The following is a 22059-nucleotide window of genomic DNA, read 5'->3' as shown; positions in this document are numbered from 1 at the left end:
GCAGTAGGAGCCCCGTTACCATTTTTTATCCACCAAAACGCACTTGGTCGGATAATAAATTGCTCTTTGTCCCAGAAAAGGCCCAGATTCGGGTTCTGAGACCTGGGCCGGCTGGATCGGAGGCGGCTCCCAGGGGTGCCGCCAGACCGTCCTCGGCCTGGCGCTCGTCCCGCCGGGGGGGTTGGCCGAGGGGGACCCCGCTCTTCCCTTCGAGCAGGAAGCCGGCTCTCGGGCCTCCCGCTCCACACCCGTGTGGCATTTCCGGGGGGGGGGGGCAGCGGGTGGGCAGTTTTCTCCCTTGCCGGCGGGGACTGCATCCCCGTGGTGCAGCGGGTTTGCTGTAGCAGACGGGAGCGCCGGCCTGCCCCGCGGCTGACGCGGAGGGCATTGCAGAGAGGGCAGGAACAGGCCGTGGGGCATCTGCGAAGCTGTGCGGGAAGTGCCCCGCCTGACCCGTGTCCCGCGGCAGAGCGAGCTGCTCCCATCTCCCCTGCAGCGCTGCAGGCGTTATCGGGGGCACAAAACCACCCGGCCCTGGGCACAGCGCGGGGCACGCCGCGGGCTGGTGCCTGCCCGCTCGCCAGACCCGGCTGCCTTTTCCTGGCCTGGCGCTGCAATGTGGAAACGGGCCCCGCTGCTTCCCTGCCGTGCTCCTTATGCCCTCCCAGCCGGCGGCTCCGGCCCCCGCCACGGCGCGCGGATGCCAGCGCACACGCTCACCTGCCCACAGCCTTTCCAGCAAGGAAGACCTGGGCATGTGGCTGCGTTGCCGGTGGGACGGCGCCTGCGCACGCCCGCGGGGAAGGGTCTTTGGCTCAGCACATCACCTGTGTCTCCGAGCCTCACTGTCTCCTTCTGTGAAATGGGCACCAGGCATTTTCCTTGGCTCCGTAGGGCACTCCAGGGAGGATGAGCGCTGTGTCCGTGCCCCTACTGCCCAGTCTCCGTCCTGGCTGGCTGGAGGGCCCCTGGGCAGATGAGGGGATGTGTGAATCGGTGACAGGGCAGCGGCCAGGGGGTCTCCGCGGCCCTCCGCCCCGCAGGACCGTCGCATTCAGCCCAGCACACGTGCGGCTTCGCCGTCCACCCGTTCGGCTAGGCCAATGACCGTCTCCCAGCCCAGGGGCTCGCGGCTCTCCACCGCAGCCCCAAATCCCCCCGGTAACAAATGCGGTGTCGAGGAGAGGAATGGCCTTTCCCAGCCGCTGCGATGGAGGGAGCGGAGCTGGGGGCCTCGGGGCGGGCTATAAATCCGATTTATTGACCTAACCCCATTGCGGCGGCAGCTCGGGCGAGTGAGTAAGTCTTAAATTTCATTGGGTGATAAATACTGAGAGCGGATCAATCTGGTAGAAAAGCTAATTAGCCTGCATGCTTCTGCATCGATCTGGGGCCCGGCTCCGCGCGGGAGGCTGCCTGCGGGCAGCGGCGCCAGCTTTCCGGGGGCTGGGTCTGCCCGCTCGCGCTGCAGGCTCCGGGGCGCCAGGGATGCGGGGCCCAGGGCCTCGGCTCCTCTCCGCTTCCAGCAGCCCTGGGAGAGCCGGCGTCGCCTGGCTGGAGGGGTTGCCTGGTCCAGGAGCTCCCTGGCTTAGGAGCCTAAGGCAAACCCTGCCGTTTTGTGGGTCCGTCCTGCCCCGGGTCCTTGGACAGGATCGGAGCAGGGCCCCCCCCCCCCCCCGTTCCTCTCTCCTGCGCGGCCTCCAGCATTTCGGGACCGGTGCAGGGGCCGTGCCCTTCCCCGCAAGCACGGGTCCCCGCCCTCGCGCTCGCAGCGTCCAGCTCCTCCGCCACGACCAAAACCTCCTTTTTCGCTCGGCTCCTGCAGCGCGCCGGGCGGAGGCCAGAAGGAGGGTGCCCCCCGGGTGGCGGTCCCCTCCGCGAGCGGGCCAGGGGGCCGGGGCCGGGGCCGGGGCCGGGGCGGGCGGGCGCCCGCTGCCCACCCTCAGTGCCCGCTCTCTCCCTGCAGGTGGTGAAGGTGGTCGGCAGCAACATCTCGCACAAGCTGCGCCTGTCGCGGGTGAAGCCCACGGACGAGGGCACCTACGAGTGCCGGGTGATCGACTTCAGCGACGGCAAGGCCCGGCACCACAAGGTCAAGGCCTTCCTGCGGGTGGCCCCGGAGCAGAGCGCCGCGCCGCGCCGCCACGGCCCCGCCTCGGCCCAGCTGCAGGACACGCAGCTGCGGGGCGCCCCGCCGGCCGAGCCCGCGGCCCGCCCGCACCACCACCACAAGGCCGGCAAGGAGCTCAAGAAGCGCTCGGCGGACGCCTCGTGCCTGCTGTAGACTGACCGGGGCGGGCGGGCGGGGCCGCGCCGGATGCTCGCGCCCCCCACTCGACCCACACACGCATGACCCCCCCCGGCCACGCACACTCCTGGTTTTGAATTGCCTCCTACCCCCGGCGCGTGGGCGAGCTGACTCCAGGACTCTCGGCGGCTCCGGGGCGGGGGCCGCGGGGCCGCCTGCCCGCACTGCGTGGCCGCGTATCGTGCCCCTGCCCTGGCCCTTCCCCTGCGTCGCTCGCCGCCTCTGCTCCCAGCACCCCGGTCTCCCTGGGGCGAGCAGGCCCGGCGGCCGGCTCCTCTGGCCGCGCCCGGCGAGCCCCGGGGGCCTCCGGTCCGGGCCCGTCGTGCCCCGCCCACCCCGGTCTCTTGTAAATAGCTTCCCTCTCCCTGCCCCAGCGGCCCGCGCGCACCTCGTGCCCCTCGCCCCGGGGCCGGGGCCTCCGAGGGGGGCAGTGGTCCAGCACCCCCGTTTGCCGGGGAGACGCCGGGGCCGCGGCCGCGGCGGGGGCTGGTGGTGGCACGCGGCGCTCGCGGCACGGCGGGCAGGGGCTCGGCAGGGCCCGGCTGCGCCGGGGGCTCTGCCCCCGGGGCCCCCGTCAGCCGCGCAGCGGGCAGCGCTGCTCAGCGGCTCGAGCCGGCTCCTCCGAGCCCCGGCCTGGCCCCGCGCCGCCTGTCGCGTACGTGCCCGGTTGCCAGCGACGTCTGCAGGGAGGGCGAGCGGCCCCCGCGGCCGGCGCCGCTCTCCCTGCAAACTCCCCGCGCACATGATCCGACCTGTGATTCAGACCTGCTGAAGCGAATAAAGCTCCCCAAACGGACGCGGCGGCGGCCTGTCTGTTCGCGGCGGCCCTAGGTGCCCGGGCCAGAGCCCCCGCGTCCCGTCGCCCGGCCGGGCGGGGCGGGTGCAGTGCCCTCACCTGGGTGGCGCGGGGCAGAGGCTGGCTGCGGGGAGCGAGGCTGGAAGCGGGGGTGAGTCTGGGCCTGCTCTGATTTGCTTGGCACGCGTAGGCGAGCTCCCCAGGGTAATTGTCTCTGATATGTCCTCCATAGGAGGTCTATATTGAGCAGATTCTTTTTGGTATTGGGTGGTGGAACTGGAGCGTGCTCCATCCACTCCATGCATTGACCTGGTATTGCGGTGCTTCCAGGACCGGTGCAAAAAAACAGAAAAAAAAAAAGTGCCCCTGGGAATGGAAATGCTGCAAATGGGGCCCCCTCCCCAGCCGCCTCCTCCCTGGGCTTCGGGAGAGCAGCGCAATGCAGCCTGCCGGGTTTCTGCTCTCCGCGGAGGCCGCTCGCTCGCTGCTCGGCCCTCTTGCCAGCCAGGCTTTGCCCTTGGGGGCTGCTTGGCAGGCTCGGCCCGGGGCTCTGCCCTGCCACCGTGCTCCGGTGCCCCTTGTCCGAGGAGCTCGAGCTCCCGGGGACCAGACGGGACGGAGGGTGCGAGTGCCCGGGCCTGGAGCCGGCTCCCCGGGGTGACGGCTGGGCAGCGCTATGGCAGCCGGCAGCCCTCGGGGAGTCCCAGGCCGAGCTAGCGGCTGGTGCACATCCCTAGGTTGGAGGCGGAGGAAGGTCTCTGTGCCTGTGTCTGGTGCTGGGCCCTCGCCTCGCCTCGCCTCGCCTCTCAGCTCTGCTAGCTTCTCCCAGGGGCTCACGGCATTGCCTGGCTCCGTCCCCTGGAGCCGTGTCGCAGGGGCCGGGCTCTGGCACGGTGTCAGCTCACCCCGAGCCATGGCAATGGTGCCCCTGGTACCCCACCTTCCCCAGGCGCCCGGGAAGTGCTGGTGGCCCCATGCAACCTGGACCCTGGGAGGAGGGTCTCTTCCTTTCCACACTTCGGAGGGTCCTGCATTTCGCTTCCAGGTGGGAAGAGACGTGCTGAGGAGGGGGCTTGGATCCGGACTGGGGGAGCGGCGAGATTGGGCCTGCTCTCAGCCCCCAGGGAGGGGGAGGCTGCTGCCAGAAGCTGCAGGCCGGCATTGCACTGGAGACTCCCACGTGCCCTTCCTCTTCCCTCCTGGAGCCCCTGGGCCCCGACGCCAACGCACGGGCTCCAGCCCTGTCCCGTGCACCGCGTCCTGGGGGGAAGTGGCGTCACCGTCTCCACTGCCCCGGCGCACGCATCCTGCCAGGCTCGGCCACTGCTGCTGCGCAGGAGCGAGGCAGGCCAGGCTCCTCTGGGGCAGGACTTGGAGGCAGCCTGGATGCACCTAAAAGGTTGGTTGTGCTGGTGGCACCTGGGTCCGGGAGGGCAGAGGAGCTTGGCTCCCTATCGCTGCTGCCAGGCAGGGGCAGCCGCCCATCGCGGTCCCCTCCCCGGGCTCCAGCCTCTGCCAGAGGTGAGGCCCCTGGAGCTGGCGGCTCTGGGAGTCGCTAAATCCAAGTGTCGCGGGCAAAGAGGGCTAGTCGCTCCCCGTGGCCAGGAAGGAAACCTAAATCCCCAGAGACGCTGTCGCGCGAGCCATCCCCAGGCCAACCCCTCTGCCCTCGGCTCCGGGCTCTGTGCCCCAGTCTCTGGTGTCGGCTGCCGGCCAAGTTCCCGTCTCGGTGCCCTTCCTGTTTCTGGAGCCAAAAGAGCTGGTTTTGGGGACAGGGAAGGTCTGTGCTTGAGCGCAGGCACTTGGAGGAAAGACAACAAGCTCTGGGCAGCGCTTGGTAAACGGAGCAAGCTTAATATGCAAGTCACTGGCGCAGAATAAATAAGCCCCGTGAAAATGTCATTTCCACAGAGTCACTTTTCTGACCATTATCCCGCTTCAAACAAAAGCAATTTACTCTGCCTGTAATAAAGCCGTGGCGATAACGAAGCCGAGGAGAGGCGCGCCGCCGTGTTACGGAGACGGGCTGTCTCCCCATTGCTGCGGAGCATGGCACGCGCCAGCCGGAGACGGAGCCTGCTGACAGCCCGCAACGGAGCCATCAAGCCATCGCGTTGAGGACGAGAGCCATGGCCTGGGTGGGAGAAGCCGCGTGGGGGAAATCCATGCCCGGGTGGAGCCCTGGGCACGGGAGGCGAGGGTGCAAACACCTCCCCGCTGCCCTCCCCGGGTACGTGACTCTTCCCGCACGCTTCGGCTGCACAGCCCTGGTGTTGGGGCCAGGATGCCGGCACCTGCGCCCCGATCGGCCGCACTCTGGGTCCGTGCCAGACCCACCTGCGGGGCCAGCCGGCCTCGCTCGCCTGGGCCGCTGGGTCTTCGCCTGCGGGTCAAAGCAAACCGTGCCAGAGGATGGAGGAAGCTGGAAAGAGCCCGCTGGAGGCAGGGGACGGAGCCAGGTTCCCAGCTCAGTTATTTACCAGCATATTGAACGAATCCGTTAGGCTTTCCTTGACAAGAGGACGTGGGGAGTTGGGGCAGCGGGGGCTGGTGGGATGTGTGTGTCCCACGTTGCCCCCGAGCTGGGGTGACTCAGCCTGGGGCCCCGCGTGGTCCCTGCCCAGGGTTTCAACACGTAGATGGAGGGTTTCAGACTGAGGACGAGCTGCTAATCTTGTGTTCGGTGCCCCCGCTCAAGCCCAGCACTTGCCCTGCCCTTCCTACCACAGGAGGAGCCGTCCCTGCACGGAGGACTCGGGCGGGCGCGGGAGATGACTCCACAACAGACACAAGCATGTAGGGATGCAGCTGTGTCTGCTCGGGTTGCCTCTTTCTCTCTCCCTTCCCCTGCCCTGGCAAGGCGTCCTTCCTTTCCCCTCTGGCTGCTTGGCTTCCCTTTGCAAAGCTGGGGAGCTCTGACGCTGTGCCCAGCTCTTTGGCCCAGGACACTGGCATCTGGGCCCCAGTCCGGCCGAGCTTGCAAATGCAATGTGCTGCACCCCCAGCCAAAGGCCTGCTCTTTAGCCTGGCCGGCCCAGCACTCTGCAGGGAAAGTTTCCCAAAGTCCTCTTGGAAGGTACCAAGAGCTGCCGAGTGTGTCCCTTTCCCAAGTCTTTCAGCCACCTCCCATCCCCAAACCTCTCCCTGCCTTGCACTGACAGGGGGTGCAGTGGCCAGGCCCCTTTGAGTGTTTTGGGCCCATGATAAATGCTGACAAGGGCAGGGGAGTCCTTTCTCCCCTTGCCAGCCCTTGGCGAGGGAAGGGGCAGTGTAATGCGCAGAGCAAGCAGCCTACCGAAACTAGCAGGCAGGAGCCAGCCTAAGCAAGAGGCACAGATTCAGCCCAGGACAGAAGCAGTTGGTAGAAACTGGGACGATGATATTGGGGCTGGCCCTGCTTTGGGCACGGGCTGGACTAGATGTGACCTCCTGCGGTCCCTTCCCACCCTCATTGTCTGTGACTCTATGAAATTCGAACCCCTTTCTCTAAAAACGATCCTTCACGTGGCTGTCGGGGAAGTGAGAGCGGCTCTGTCTGGGGCAGGGACAAGGACACGGGGCCGCAGTCCTTTGGGGTTTTGCCCCAAAGGGAGAGTGCCGAGCAGGCAGCCGCGCAGCACGTGGCCTCCTCTGCAGCCAGGCCCCGGCTCTGTAGCTCGCCATAGCGTGCTCACTTGCTCATTCTGGGGTTGACAACAATCACGCAGACAGATGATCAGATGAGGCTGCAAGCGTGATCCAGGAGGGCTAATTGCTGCCTACGAACCCATGTGTCAGCTCCTTTCAGGGAAAGGCGTTTTGGGAATCCAGCGTGGACCAGAGAGGCTCGGGGCAGCTTTGCTGATGCAACAAGTCTCTTGCTTTATTCAAACACCTGCTTCCTGTGCTGGGAGCCGAAGTCCTGCAGCAGTGTTGGGCACGGGAGCACAGGCCTCATGTCAGCGTGACAGGCGGCCTGGGAAGCATTACACGGAGCAGGGGAGAGTGAATGCCTCTTGCTGCTCAGATCCCATCCCTGAAGCTCTTCCTCTCCCCTGCCAGGAGCAGAGTGCAGGATGCAGCCCGGGGCTGGGGCAGGAACTTGCATCCATCTTCTGAATGCAGGACACGGCGGCTGTCAGCTGCGCCTGTGTTGCCGGCCCAGCCTCTGAGCATGCATCCCGCCGTGCAGGCCGAGCCTACGACTACAAAGGACACTAGCAAACAAAGCCGACACACGGGGCTGGGGTGGCAACGTGCTATCTCCGCTCAGGGGGAGGGGAGGGTGGTGCTGTTTCTTTTAACGCCAAGCACCGGTACAAAGCATGGGCTGCCCAACACCCAGGGGAATAGGCTGCTCTGAAGGTTGGTGTGGGGAGGAAACTGAATCCCAGTTGCTGCACGGGGAGGGCAAAGGAAAGGGCACAAGCCTTCTCATCTGCCGCGAGCAGGGGCACAGGGCAGCACCGTTTTCTGGCCTGGGGCAGGGCAGGAGGGACACCCCGCAGGCCCCAAGCAGCAGCAGTGCATTAGGCACCTGTCAGCCATGGCCCTTCCCACACGTGAGCCTGTAGCACTGGAGAAGTGCGAGCCCGGCCAGGCCCAGGCCGGCCCCACCTGCACGGCGCCCACATCAGCTCTCCCTGGGACAGCCAGCGCACCCCCAGGACAGCAGGAATCTCCCAGCAAGCGTCCAGGGCTCCTGCAGCACCTCCCTTCCCTGCGGTGCGTTGGTCAGGGAGGGGGTGGATCATGCGGCTCGGGGGCTCCCTGGGTCCTGGGCCAAAGCATCGCTCGCTCCCGCTGCTCCAGCTCGCCCAGCAGGTGCAGCACGTTGTCGGTGAGCTCGCCCCGGGGCCGGCCCATCCCGCCGAGCTGCACGGGCCGGAGGCTGGCGTGGGGAGGCAGGTATCGGCGAGGGCAGCAGACCCCGTTCAGCAGGAGCCAGGTGGCATCCGGGTCCACGTGCATCAGGTGGAGGAAAACGCTTTGGAGAGAAAGGGAGAGCAGTGTGAGGCGGGCCAGCAACGGGCGAGTAACCGGCCTTGGGACTTGGCGTGACAGTTGAGCAGGGCAGAGGGAAGCGCCGAACCCAGAGGCCAAGGCAGCCCTGGTGTAAGCGTGAAGGGGTGCTGAGGTCCTGGCGGATGTAGCAGCACCGAGGCCTCTGTGCAAGATGCCAGCCTGGCAGGGGAGGCAGCAAAACGAGGGACCCTGGGCAGACAGAGGTGAGGGCCTCGCTGCTGCTGGGCAGAGACTGGCTAAAGCAGCCCGTCCTCCCGCGGGCAGGCGCCGCTGGGTTTGAGACGCAGCCCCACGGGGCGCTGCTGGTGCATCTGGGACTCGGTCTCTCCCAGCAAAACAACTGATCTGTCAGCTCGAGGCAGGCTGCACCGGTTCTGCCGGAGGGCAGCAGCCCCTGGCCTCCCACCAAACACCCTGGCACAGATTAGGAGCCCAGCCACGAGGAGCTGTCCCCGCTGGCCAAGGGAACAAAGCAGCATCCCACGCTGGGGCCTTCGTTGGCTGGGTAACCCCGGGGTGCTCCAAACACTGCCCCAATTCGGGGTCTGTCCTGGAGGCCTCTGCGCCTGTCCTGCTTCTTCCCGGGACAGAACTGGGTGGATTTTGTTTGAAAGAAAAGCAGCAACCTCCTGCCCCGCTCCTGCTGCTTCCCCCTGAATTCCCCTCTGCCAGGAAAGGATGGAGCGAAGCTCGGGGGGGCGTCCCCTGGGTTCAGGATCTGAGCCTCTCGCACCCTGGGGAGTCTGGGAGCAGGAAGAGCCGGGGGCCGAGCGCACCGGCACCCGCTCAGAGCTGGGCCAAATGCTAACAAGACGGCGAAGGGGGCAGCGTGGTGCTGGGGCCAGGGGTTGCACACGTGCTCCAGGACCCAACTCCTGCTGAAACCCGCAGGTAAATCCCCAGGCCGCCTCTTTGCACCCGCAGACACCCAAACACCTCTCTGACTTGGCCCCAACCTCTGGGGTGCGACCCTGCAGACAGCTGGCTCTGACTGTCCAAGCAGGGCCGCCCTCAGTGAGCAACGTGGGGCCCATGGCCACTGCTTGTTGCCAAGCCCGTGCCAGGGGATTATCAAACCAAGTAAACGTGGCTGAATATTTGCACTGGGATCGGGATTAACAGAGCTGCTTTGCAGGAGGACGGGGGTGTGACAAGCAACCGCGACATCTGAACTCGCTCCGCTTGTCCTGCCGCGGGGAGGCAGAGAGAAGATGGGTCGTGGAGGAGAGGAGCAGTCGCTAAGGAGCCTGCGTGTCTCTTGGCGGCACTGGACGCGTCTCCCTGCCTCTACAAAGCAAACCCAAAGCTGCCACCCCACAAACAAGGCCAGCTCCCTGCAGGAAGCAGCCCCCAGGGTGGGGGCCCTGCTGCCCGAGACCCCGTGCTCTCAAGGGGCCACAAGAAGCAACAGGCAGCTCAGACAAGCACAGAAGTGAGGGCAAGAGGCCAGAAGCCCCCTTCCTTGCCCCCCCACCTGCAACCTTTGCGCTTTTGCAAAACCATGCTGTTGTGCAACCCCCCACCCCAATTTGCTCTGCAAGCTGCCAGAGGAGCTGCCTCTACTGTGGGCACCATGAAGCACCAGCTTGTCGCAGACTACAGATTACTAGGGCTGTGGCAGGGTCCCCACTAACTTAAGGATGAGCTGACGCCCATGGGTGCTCGCATGCAAACACCCACATCACGTGCAGCTGGGGCGCTGGTCCCGCAGACGCACCGGGGAGCACGGAGACTGCAGCTCCTCCAGCACGCACGTGCTTTTGCCAATCAGGCTTCCAACAAAGACGTCGGCACTCCTCCCTCTCCCCTGCCAGCCGCTCCGGAGAAAGCGCCTCTTGAGAGATTATCTCGTCCCTGGAGGACAGGAAGCACTCGGCAGCCTCTTGTGCCCATAATGGCCCAAGGCGAGTGATTATCTCCTGATAACCTGGAGTGCTGTGCCGCTGAAATAACAACTTGACTTTTACATTTTCAAACTTACTCCTTGGCAGTTCCTAAGCAACCTCTGTTTCCATGGCAAAGAATCCGGGGGATAATCCAGGGTTTTTTTCCCTTAAACTTAAATGTAATTTTATTGAATTTTGCTTTGTGCAGGTGGCCGTTTTAGTGTGCTCCAGCCCAGCCTGCCATTGACAGCTGTCAATAAGTATCCAATAAACTATGGCAGCCAAACCAGGAGAGGCACCTTTATTGCTGTGTAATCAACTCTGGTGTCTAAAAGCCCCCAAAATAGCTCCGGCTTGTTCCAGTCGTGCTATACAATTTGTTCCGCTGGCACCGAGTGGAGGGCGGCTATTCTCCTTGCCTTGCCCCGAAGCGCTGAGCGCAGCCATGGCAAGCGCCGGGGAAATGATATGACCGGGCTGGCAGAGCGATGGCTGCTCTATGGCTTGTTGCTTCCCTCTGCCAAACATCTATGACCAGGCAAAAGAGCTCGTGGTGGACCTCGGCAAGGCCAGACGCAAGGGACAGATACCTACCTGTCCTGCAAAAACCTGTGATGTTGAATGGTTTTTTTCCTTTCCCTATTTGACCCCCACATTCCTTCGTGAAGCGCTTGCACCACGCCGTGTCGTGTCACACTCCTCTACAAACTGCACACCCAGAAAGGTGGTTCTGGGGAACAAAGGATGTTTATGGATGCTGGGTCCCGTCGGTCCGTCTCTTTGGGTTTTGAACTGACGATGCCAGACGGTTCTCGTGGGAAGTGAATGGGGATGTTAACGTTCGCATCGCTTGTTGTTTCTTCAAATGAGACCCAGGTGGAAAGCAGCCTTTTCCTCTGAGAGATGTCTACTTTGAGGCGGTATCTTCCTTCCCAAGCACGTGTACTGGGCAAAGGCTCCCCACCAGCCACTGCGGGGCCTGCCCCTTTCTATGTGGATTCAGTAACATGCAGCTCCAGCATGCATGGCTCCTTCCCGATCCCAATCCCAATCCCGATCGCCAGACTGGGTCAATAACCCCTCACTTGAGTACGACCAGGCGGCAGGCACTTGTACCACACACCGATGCCGTTTCCTTTCCCCCAGCCCTGCTGGCTCTCCTTGGCCACTGTCTATTGCTGCCTGCTGGATGCTTCACTAAGATGCACTCACCAAACTCATTTAATCCCACGAGCTCATCTAATCAAATGGCCGGCTTCCACAAATGGGATTAAAGAGCTTCCCAAAGGTGGCTCGGAGCTCCAGATCAACAGCCAAAACCTCATTGTGTGCAGCGGCGGCAGCTTGGCCAGGGATATTTGGCCCTTCCTTCTCCCTCCCTGATCACAGAAACCTCCCCGTGGGCGCCAAAAAGCGTTCATACGGGGCCCACTCCATGGAGCAGTATGTGACCACGCCGGGTCCAACTCTGACCCTCGCTCTTGGCACGTCAGGCATCAAGTGGCACAGTCAGGACCCAATCTGTAGCTCAGCACCAGCCCCGAGCCGTGAAATGCCAGCGCTTGCTGCATCTAATCAGCGCAGGGACTCTAAGTCCCTCTTTACTGCGGACAGTTGTTGCAGCAGCGACACGCATTCGAGCTGTCACTCGCACTCCCACTATGGTTCAGGCTGCTATGGCATTTCAATGATCTGTTCCTGTTCTCACGTTGGTCTAAAGCTTCAGGAAGTCTTTCGCATACTGGGAGGATGATTTCCAGCCTCGTGCCCTGCGTCTACACACAGGTGCTGCTGCAGGAAAGACTGGCGCAGACAGCTGTGGTGGTTTTCAAGCAGGAAGAAGCACACTGCTTGTTATTTAAAAAGCAGCTCATGCGCTGAAACAGGGAAATCTTGTGTAGCGAGGTAGAGACTGTTCTGGGAGTAAGCTTGGACTCACACAAGCTACAAACCCTTACAGCCTGGGGCTTGCCTGTGCCCAACAGCAGCTAATACCTGGGGCATACGTAGCCACGACCCCCTCTGCACCCCAGAGGTGGAGAAACTGCAGTGTTTGTTATCAAGGGAAGCCGGGGGTCAAGGTCTGTGTGCTGGGGCAGCTGTGGAGCCCTAAAGGGCTGAAGCGTCCAGAGCTAAATCCTGGCAGGGCTGAGCAGGATATCTGTGACGAGGGCTTGCCCCATAATCAGCTAGCCTACTGGGGGCAGTCTGGCCTAGACAGCCAGGTGCCTGGCGAATGACTCAAGCTGGTGGCTGGCTGGCTGGCAGGGGTGGTCATGAGATCCCAGAGGGTGATCAGGAAACCCCCCTTGGAAGTCGGCTCTGCCAGGAGGAAGGTGGTCTTCGGCCTCCCCTTCTTTACCTCTGTCGTCCGGTGCACATGCTTCGAGCTGTCTCTGGGCCCCTTGTCTCTCACCCACGGCGCTTGCTGCTGCCTTACTTGCTGCTGGGTCACCTGCAGAATGAGGCTCAGGACCCCCAATATGCTGGCTGAAGCTGTCTGCCCCTGCCTGCCTTGTGCAAAGGAAAGGAGCTTGTGCTAACCGAAGGGTCACAAGCCCATGGCGGAGGAAGCCTCTGGAGAAAGAACGGTGGGAGCAGAGACGGAGAAGATGACAAATGCCACCCAGGTAAAAATGTGCCTCTGCCCCAGCCCAGACTGAAAGGGGAAGGCTCCTGTTTCCCTGAGCTCCCAGCCACGTGGGCTCCTTTCACAGCTGAAGGGAATGCCATGGCATGGCACGCTCACCATAACTCATCACAGCCACAAGCTCGATGGCTTGACCGCAAGCGGCCAGGCCAGGCTGTGCTGCAGCACCTGTCAGCACGTCAGAGAGGTAAGTCCCCGTGCAGCAGAACTGCCATGAGTTCAGCCCGTGTCTCAGCCCTATCTTCACGATCAGACAGTGAGCTGCAACTCCGTGCCAGCCCAGGCAGGCCTAGAGTGCGCAGTTGGCTCTCCCAGCTGAGCTGGGGAGGATGGGACCTGGCTTGCTCCTGCGTCCCACAACAGGTTTGCAGATGGAGCAGGCAAATGCTGTCTCTGCAGGCCCCTCCTCTGGTTCCTACCCAGCAAAGACCACAGGCCTTTGCGGCCCTTGGCTCAGTGTGATGTGCGTCCCTGCTGGGATGCAATGCAAAGCACTTGCATGGTGCGCTGGAGCAGCCAGCACCCTTCAGACTATGTTCCAGCTGTCGGGGGGCAGAGTCCAACTGAGCCAGGTAAAAACAGGGAGCAGGGGAGGGAGAGAACCAGTGGGTACCGGGAGTCCCTTAGCTAATGACTGCAGGTCAGAGAACTGGCTGACAGCCCCTGTTAGCACCTAGCAGCATGGGCTCTCTCCCTGGCCTGTCCTAAGGAAAAGTGCCCCATGTTGATACCTAAATGACTCGTCTCCCAGATACACAGGAACTCAAAAAAACAACAACCCCTGCTTTAGGGGACAAAGGAGCCAGAAAGAGATGCCAGCAAAAGCCCCTGCCACAGCATACAATCAAAAGGGGAAAGGAGAGGTCGGCAGGGAGGGGGATTGCAGGACTCTAGCCAGAGGTGGGTGGTGAAGATGAGACACCCTGGTATAGGGGAGGAGATGCAGGAGTCCCTGTGGGGGATGGGTGTAGGGGGTAGTACAGGAGGAGCCCGTGGGATGGTGGGGAGTGAGGCCAGGTGTGCAGCGCACCTGGGCAGTGGATGTATCTAAGTTTTTCTCAAGGTGTAGGAGACAGATCTCAGACCCCCGTGCAGGTTGGGGCATCTGCTCCATCACACGAGGGCCTTGCCTCCATGTTGGCAGATGGAGCTGGGGGCGAGGGAATGGGGATACCCAGGTTTCCCTCCTCATGCCAGATGCAGCCAGGCTGCACGATCGTGTGCTCATGTGCACGTGCGTGTGTACATGGTTACCTCCGGGCCGCCTCTTGCAATTTCATGGGCTGCCTGGCGCTGAGGTAAACCAGACAGGTCCCCGCAACTCGATTCAGGTCACCCTCGCCTGCAGAAACGGGAGAGATGAGAACAGGTCACCCGCTGGCCTAGAGGATGCACTGGGGTGTTGGGCTCCCAACCTTTGCACACCCGAGCCCGCAGCTCTTCTCACCCGGCCCCTCCAGGGCCTTGAGGCAGGGCAGAGCTGGGGCCACGCAGCTCTCTTGGAGGTGCTTGGAAATGGAGGTGTCTGAAAGGGATGTAGTCGTAGCTGAGCAGAAGCACGGGTCAGAGAGGAAGGATGGGGCCACAGACCTCAGAGTCCACCCCGTCTTTCCCAGGTACTCACCCATGTCTAGCTTCTCACACAGGGGCCCCAGGCCCTGCAGCACGGCCAGCTGCAACTTGAAGGCAAGTGTGTGGCTGTACACAGGCCCCGCTCTGGCGCTGACCGGGGCCTGGCTGCTGAGGGAACCGGCCAGCTTGGGCAGGACGTCTTTGGAGAACCGCTGCCTCAGGAAGTCACCACATTTCTCAGCCAGGGTACACAGCACCTGAGAGGAATCCCAAGAGCCTGTGGTTATGGAAGGGGGTCTCTGAAGGGGTTGCGGCTCCTCAGCAGCCCTGGGGACCCTTCCCTGGAGGGCAGGCTGGTAGAGCAGCGTCTGCAGCCTCTGCCCTATGCCCAGGGCAGGGCAGATGAGCTGGTGCATAAAGGGTGAGGCTGGGAGGTTGAGGCCCTGTCCTAGTCTTCCCGATACAAGTCACTAACCACTCCCTGCCTGGTTCCCTTCCTCTCGCAGTCAGGATAACAGCGTTGTAGCATGCCCCGTGGCCTCGGGCCCTGCAATGAGAACTACGAGGTGCTGAGAGACCCTCTGAGGGAGGATGCTACAGCAACACATCCCCCCAGGGACCACGATCCACATTTCAAGTAAGTGGTGGGGACTGGGATTTGCTAAATACGGGCGGGGGGCACGGCCCTTTCTGGAGTGACTTACAGGATGGCACCATAACCTCTGCCCGCTTGTCTCTAGGGAGGAAATGGGAACCTGTGTGAGGCTTGGGCCTGAGCCTGCATGTAGCTGGACCATGTCCATGAGGGACCTGTTCCCCCCAGCATGCCTGCCTGAGGCCAGCCCTAGGCAGGGCACGTAGTATGCTGTTCTCCGAAAGGAAAGAGGAAAAACCCCTCAGCATGGCGTATAATCATGCCTTGGACTTCCCAAGCTGTTAACTGGGTTCTGCATGATGGCCAGTCTCTCCCTTTACCTCAGGGCCATGCTGGGTATACGAGAAACTCAAGGGAGCAGGCCCTGGGCATGAGGATATTCTGTCGTCTGTACGAGCCGCCAAGAGGTGCTTTGCAGAAACACCTCCTTGTTCTGGGCTCAGGAAAAAGGCAGGCTGGAGAGTGCAGCAACCTGGAGGATGTCCCCATGAAGACAGAGTATGTGAGTGTGTTTACCCAGCTTCCTGGGAGCCGGTCACAGATGCCAGGCAGCAGAGTGCTCTGCAGATCTGAGCCCAGGCCCAGGGTCTAGTACAACTGTCAGCTTGAGGATTTGCTTCTGGTGCCCCTACAGCCCCATCTCCCTTACACTGCCATCACCAGGCAGCCCTGAGTGCACGTTCAACCCCTGGGCACTTCACAATGGTGCTAAGACCTGGTGGCTTGCATGGGGAGGGGCCACAGGGGCAAGGGCACTGGGTGACTGTCCATCAGGCCCTCGGAGGGTAAAAGAACCTGGAACCCGCCTTCCCCTCCATGCCTGTGCAGCCAAAAGTACAGGCACTCAACAGATAACGTGGTTCCCTGCAACAAGGGTGTCAGCATCTCATTTGTGAACAGTGTGTGCCCAGAAAATACCTGACCATGTGCTGCAGGGAAGCACACCTTTGCTCCGCACAGCATTTAAAATTCACTCTGTGCTTTCCCACTCCCAAAGCCATGCGGATAACGGCACTTTGCTGCTGGCTGGCTCTGCTTCAGCTCAAAAGAGGCTATCAGGAACTTGCTGCCGTACCTTGAAGGCTCTGAGCACTGCCAGGGGGTCATCGTTAATCAGCCGAGTGACGAGAGCTGGCCAGGCGCGGTGAGCCATGGGAAGCAGATGGTTGTCGTGAGGATGCAGCACCGTCACGCCAAGCTCCAGCACGTCCAGGACCTGCATGAAGGGCAAAGCACAGACTGCTGATGCCCTGAGAGCCTGGGGCCCCCACAGCTACTGCAATGAGGATGAAGGACAGGGCAGAGAGGCTCTTTTGCCTCCTCCTGACTTGGGACCGAGTGAGCAGGGCAGGGCACACAGCCCTGTTCCATGAGCACCGTGTAGGGAAACAGCCCAACTGATGCCAAATCAGCTGTAGGAAACAGACTGGCATGAGTGTGAGATTTTGAGCCCTGATCCTGCACCTGGATCCATATAGCCAGACCTGCATACCCATGGGAGTTGTGTGCCTGGGGTGAGCTTGTGGGACAGGCATGTCCCAGTGATCCTGAGCAGCAGCACTCCTGAAGGAGGATGGCTCTGTTGGCCTTACGACAAAAACCCCTCGGTGTTGCCTGGGCAAAGGGAACCAGCTCCTGAGCAGTGCTGTGCAAAGGACACATCCTCGGCCTCACCCTGGATGGCGCGGTTGGGTCTGTCTGTTATGGGGTCCCAGCTCCAGGTGAAAAGCAATCTCAGAAACAAAGCTGCTCTTGGGGATGAATCCCCTCTTCTCTCAAATGTCAGTGCTTTCCCTGTGCAGAAGTCCTGCTGATCCCAGGGGTCAGGAATCAGTTTCATCCCTGCTCTGTGCAGATGGATGAGGGAAGGTTCCCTTCGTTGGCAAACCCCATGCCCTCTGATATGCCATATGGCATGCGTGGTGCTAACCTTCAGCCGCACCCGGAGGCTCTTGTCAGACAGCAGGTGGATGCACCGCTCCATCACGTCCTTCGCCACCTGGGCATGGGCTGGCAATGAAGCCTCTCCCTCTGCACCGGTGTCATTCCCTTGGGGCTCCTCCGCAGTGGCTGGAAACACCTCTGGAAAATGGAGCACAGCATGAAGCCATGGCATGGCCTGGAAGCCTCAGCACGCTTCTCAGGATGTCTGGCTGACCTCCGCATCGCGGCTCTTCTCCAGATGGCCAAGGGTGGCCTCCGGCATTTGTGAGTATGTGTGGGCTTCAGCCCGTGCCCCCCAGACCAGGCGTGTGTGATGCACTACCCCAATGGCAGCAGGCCATTTGGCTAGTTTCCGCTGGGCTTTCCCAGGCACAGGAGCAAGCACAACCTGGCATGTGTTCCCCGCCATGCTGCTCAATGGAGCCGAGAGCACCAAGCTTAGGACCCTTGCCCTCCCCCGAGGTCAGCAGCGTTCCCATGCCCAGCACTGACCCTCCTCCTCCATGTCCGGCAGGTTGCCCTCTGCAATCTGCTTCTGCTTAATGTAGTCCAGGAAGAATCGTTCCACGTCCTGCCCTGTGGTGGTGGCAGCTGTGGGAATGGCCCCTGGAAGCTGTGTTGTGCCAGGAGACGTCTGGGCTCCCTGCTGCTGCTCATTTTGCCTGGCCAACACGAACCACCGGGCTACAAGAGAGACAGAGATGTCTCCCTGGGAATGGCATGCGCCAGCACCATGGGGAGAAGAACCTGCCCATTCTGCCTGTAGGGAGATGACCTAGAGAGCATCCAACAAAGCTCGCTGCTGGGGGCAAGGCCCAGAAGCAGGCACTGACTAGCAGGGCTGGTGTGTCCTTAGCCAGGGCTGGTCAGAGCGTCAGTCAAAGTACCTAGGCCTTCAGTGGAGCCTTCAGGCATCCCCCATCCCTTCTCCTCTTCCAAAAAGAGGCACTGGGTTTTGGGGGAAGAGCTGTCATCTTGTTGACAATTTGAGGGTCCCCCAAGCCCTCCACTGGGGCTGAAAAGAGTTTGGGGGATCATGCAGACAGGACAGAACCTTTCTCTAAGCCCATCCATGATGGACAGCAAGCCAGGGACATGCCAGGGATGGTGTGAGCTACAACAGATGCTGAGAAGCATCTGCCCCAGCCTGGGCCACAGGGAAGACTGCTCTTGGCAGCTACAGTTCAGTAGAGCTGTGACCTCAAACAGGCCAGGTGGGATGGGAGGGACATCTGACAAGTGCAGGACCCTACAGATAGGTAAGGAGGGAGAAAGCACACGGAAACAGCCAGGCTAGAGGTCCATCTTCTCCAGTCTCCTGCCATTAGTGGATGGCAAAATTCCAGCTGGCAGTTACCCATCTCTCCCCCTTCTCCCAGACCTCCTTTCCCATCCCTATCTGGTCCCTTGCTCATTCTGAAGTGCTGTAAATCTGAAGGGTTTAACCAAAACTTTCACTGGCAGAAATGGATGGTTTAGTGCTCTCTTTCTGCCTGAGCAACAGCTGGAGAAGTTTCCTATTTCCCCTCCCGACCCCTGAATAACTATTTTCCCTCCTTGGCCCACCTCTACCCAGTGACAGCCCTCCACCCTGGGGCTGTTGCTGGGCTGCACCAGTCAGCAAAGGGCTAAAGAGAAATGATTGGAAAAATACCTAACGCTGCCATTAATGAGTGCAGGACCCTGAGAAATGAGGCAGCCTGGGAGTCGTAGGACTGATCAAGTGTGAACAGAACATCTTGGATCACGTCCTTGACCAACGGGAGCAAGCTGGCATCCGAGTGCCTGAGCATGGTCTCCAGGACCCGGGAAGCGTGAGGCTGATGTGCCACGCGGCGCAGGCTGAGGGAGATCCCATTCACCAGGTAGTCTGTGTTCTCGCTGATGAGCTGCTGCACGGAGCCGTAGCCACAGGCCTGGCAGATGTCCACCATGGTTCCCGTTGCTGTCTGGCTAATGAACAGAGTGCTGTCCCCAGCCTTCTCGAGCACGGGGTAGAGGGCTGACATGAGCAGCACCCGAAACTCCTTCCCCAGGGCGTGCGTGAAACAGCCGACCCCTTCCAGTTGGATGCAGAGCTGCCAAATGTTGCTGTTCATGGAGCGGATGGTCGGGTTTGGCTCCAAGGCTGCAGCAGAGGACAGGACATGGCTGCTGCTGTGTGCACCCTCTGTCAGGGCTCGTAGCCTGGAAGGGGGTATTGCCAACTTGTCGTTAGCTTCCTCCTGCTCCTCCGTGCTGGTGACCAAATGCCAGTTCGCCTGGTCTGTGTATTCTTCAAGGATGGACGTTATAGTCCCTTTGAGGTCGTCCATACTGGGAGCAGCTTCCCTTTCATGAAGGACATCCAGCCCCAGTCCAGCAGCTCCTGTGATCAGCTCATTGAGGACCAGAGCAGCCTGCTTCCGGAATGCAACGGACTCACTGTACAGCCCCATGAAGTGATCCACCAGCAAATAGAGGTTCCCATAGTAGCCAAGAACCCGGCACACCTGCTGGAGCAGCGGAAAGATCCGCTCATCAGTGAAGAACCGGAAATACTTCTTCTGGGCTTGGCCCTTCTGCAAACCATGCTGCAAAGAGGCAGGGAGCTCGCCCTGGCGCCGTTCTTCCACGATCTTTACGTCAGTCACATCCAGCTCCAGAACCTGCATCAGTGCTTTGGAGAGGCGGTGGAGGTGGGCTGTGGAATTGAGGACGATGTTCATCTTGGAGCCTAGCAGCTTCAGGGAGCCAAGCAGTACGTTCAAGGTGGAGAGCTTGCCCTGGTCATCCTGGGAAGTCATCAGCCGTGGAAGAGCCGTGGCCAGGGAATGCAGATTCTCGGAAAGAACGTCAGCCAGAGCCCTGTTCTCTGTGATCACCTTCTGCTCCGCGATGCTCCGCAGGACCTCACTGCTCCTGCTTCGGACCTTGGGGCTGTCATCATTAACGAGCCCCACCAAGGCTTTCAAAAGTTGCCCGACTGATGCCACTAGTGACTGACTGCTCTTCAGCATAAGGTGATGGGCCAACTCCACCAACTCTAGCCTCACCTTCCAGTGCTGGTGAACGGAAGAAGACTCAACTATCTTGTGGATAAGCAGAGAGAGTTTATCAGCAGTACTTTGTACCCAGTCGGGTCCTCTATGGACCATGAGGTCTGCTATTCTGCTTTGCTCCACTCGTGGTTTCTCTTTTTTCTCTGGAAATCTCCTGAGCTGCTCATCAGCCATGATGAAGCCCACGGTTTGATAAAACAGCTTGATGGCAGAAACCGTAATCATATGACCTTGTTTGATGTCTCCAGTGATCATTCGGGACAGTGTGATGGAGATCCCGGGTAGAAAAGAAGCAAACAAATCCCCACACCGCTGCGATTCCTCCTTGTCTAAGAGTCTGTGATAGTCCTGGCAGTCACAATGCAGAAGGAGGGCTTGGAGGCACTTCAAAGCCGAGGTCCTAATTTCCTTTGCCTTCTCCTGTTCTGCCAGGGCCAGAAGCAAAGACACAGCAAATCCTAAGTGAGGAAGAGTGGAAGGCTGGTACAGAGACAGGAGGATGTCCCCATAAGCCGAATGCATCAGCGCTTGGAGTGCTTGGATCACAGTCAGTTTCACTTCCTCCGACTGAGGGGGTGGTCGCTTCAAGCCAGAAGGGGAAGAGAGGCATGTGCAGAGCTCGGAGAAGAGCTCGTGCAAGAGGTCCTGCTTCTTCACGCATGTCACAGAAAGGATGGACCTGATGCACTCCACTACGCTCTGGACAAGCCTCTCCCGTTTGGGCCCTGGGGTCTTCAGGGTGAATCTCAAAGGGAAAAGGACATACTCCTGCAGTTCCTGGAGGGCCGCGGCATTGACCTTCTGCAGCTGGGCTTGCAAACGCTCCACGTTCTCAACAGTCTGCACCTTCGTGAGCTGCACGCAGACTGGCCGCAAGACCCCAAAGGCCTCCTGTGGGGTATCGAAGACTGCCATTGCCTGGCAGCGACTCCTCCTATGCGTCTCTAGGGATCATCCTACAAAAGGGAAAGAGAAGCAACACCCTTTTCAGTGAAAGCAGCACAACAGTGAAGGCAATCTGCCTCTTGCACATCACAGATCAAGTGGAATTGCAACTGTGGCTGGAATTGTGTGACAGCAGGTGCTGGAAGGAGAAACTTAACATAACTCCTTGCCCTGTAGCCAAAGCAAACACTGTCCAGATCATTATATTGCATTTCTGCTGCAGAAGCGCTCTGAGATCAAGTTGAAAAGCATTAGGTAAGAGGCAGGTATTCTGTTTTTATCACAATTATTCGGATTTTAAAAGCAGACAATCAAGCTCAATCCTGCTCATTTCCCAGTCACCCTCACGTATAAATAGCTATAATGCAATGTACTTCAGTGAAAATAGCTTAGACTGGTCACTTCTGACTGTAAGAAAAACAAGCCACTAAACAGGGTTAGTGCTTAGAGGAGCTGTAAATTCCCAGGGGCAAGGGGCAGGCTTTCAGGTTAGGCAGAGAATCTCTTCCGTTTTAAAGTGATTTCTCTTGGGGTTTCTCTGCTTCTCCAGGATCTGACTCCCACCTCTGCTGGTTGCAAACCTGAGCATTCATAAACGAGCCTGCAACTCCGGTGTAGTAGCCACATGGGCCTCAAACCATCACATTGGGGATGGATGTGGGGGTACTTTGACTGAAAAAACAGTACCTGCTTCTCCCCAGCCCATGTGCAGAACTGTGGGGGGCTGGGGCTTGCATTGCATGATGAGGACCCCAGGTCCCCTGTGGTCACTGGTGAATAAAGGCAGTGTTCGAGGCAGTATCGGGGGGCCCCTGACCTGCTGCTTCTGCACCCATGGCCTCTTGGGGACTGGCCTGGTAAGGCAGGGGGCACCCAGAACAATGGGCAGGACATGATCCCCCCTCTGCCCCCTGGGGTCGGGGGAGGAGGGGCTGGTGCTAGGGGCCCTGACCCCCCCATTGAACCCAGGAGCTCGGGTCATGCCCCCCCCGACCCTCACATGCTGCTAGGGGAGCCCTACCCCAATTATTGAGCAGAGGTAACCTCTGTCCCCTAGCAAAGAGCAGAACACCCCCCATAGCAGAGGCAGGGCCCCTCATATCAAGGAAACACAGGTTTCCCCTGAGCCCCCAGCTCCTACCTGCACCACTATGGGGGTCAGCCACATGCCGGAAGTGCCGCCCAGCCCGGCGTGAAAAAAGTTCCCTACGTGGCACTGGTAGGAAGGAAGCGCCAGAAAGATCTCAGGTGAGCGTGC

General features: G+C 60.7%; 2 protein-coding genes across 5 annotated transcripts in view; one reads left to right on the top strand and one right to left on the bottom strand.

Moving 5' to 3' along the window:
- The window catches only part of VSTM2L (V-set and transmembrane domain containing 2 like), a 23522-nt gene extending 20418 nt beyond the window's left edge, over positions 1-3104 (top strand). For both annotated transcript variants that reach the window (XM_090020683.1, XM_090020684.1), the window contains exon 4: positions 1967-3104. In XM_090020683.1, coding sequence (XP_089876809.1) covers positions 1967-2284 — 318 coding nt within the window. In that variant the 3' untranslated portion in view covers positions 2285-3104. The remainder of the gene's footprint in view (positions 1-1966) is intronic.
- TTI1 (TELO2 interacting protein 1) lies at positions 2285-22059 on the bottom strand. 3 transcript variants are annotated; one of them, XM_090020676.1, is made up of 8 exons: positions 21943-22059; positions 18470-20812; positions 17308-17499; positions 16802-16953; positions 15947-16087; positions 14269-14473; positions 13899-13986; positions 2285-8070 (listed from the first exon to the last, which is right to left on the bottom strand). In XM_090020676.1, exons 2-8 carry the CDS (start codon positions 20769-20771, stop codon positions 7818-7820), a joined length of 3333 nt encoding a protein of 1110 aa, XP_089876802.1. In that variant the 5' UTR covers positions 20772-20812; positions 21943-22059; the 3' UTR covers positions 2285-7817. The 3 variants fall into 3 exon arrangements, with proteins under 3 accessions (XP_089876802.1, XP_089876803.1, XP_089876804.1); XM_090020677.1 differs by lacking the exon at positions 17308-17499; XM_090020678.1 differs by lacking the exon at positions 13899-13986 and having other exon boundaries at positions 7908-8070.

The sequence above is a fragment of the Crocodylus siamensis genome, chromosome 10 (genome assembly GCF_052110815.1).
Source record: "Crocodylus siamensis isolate JL-2025a chromosome 10, ASM5211081v1, whole genome shotgun sequence".
Classification (NCBI taxonomy): domain Eukaryota; kingdom Metazoa; phylum Chordata; order Crocodylia; family Crocodylidae; genus Crocodylus; species Crocodylus siamensis.
This window is presented reverse-complemented; position numbering and strand designations above follow the sequence as displayed.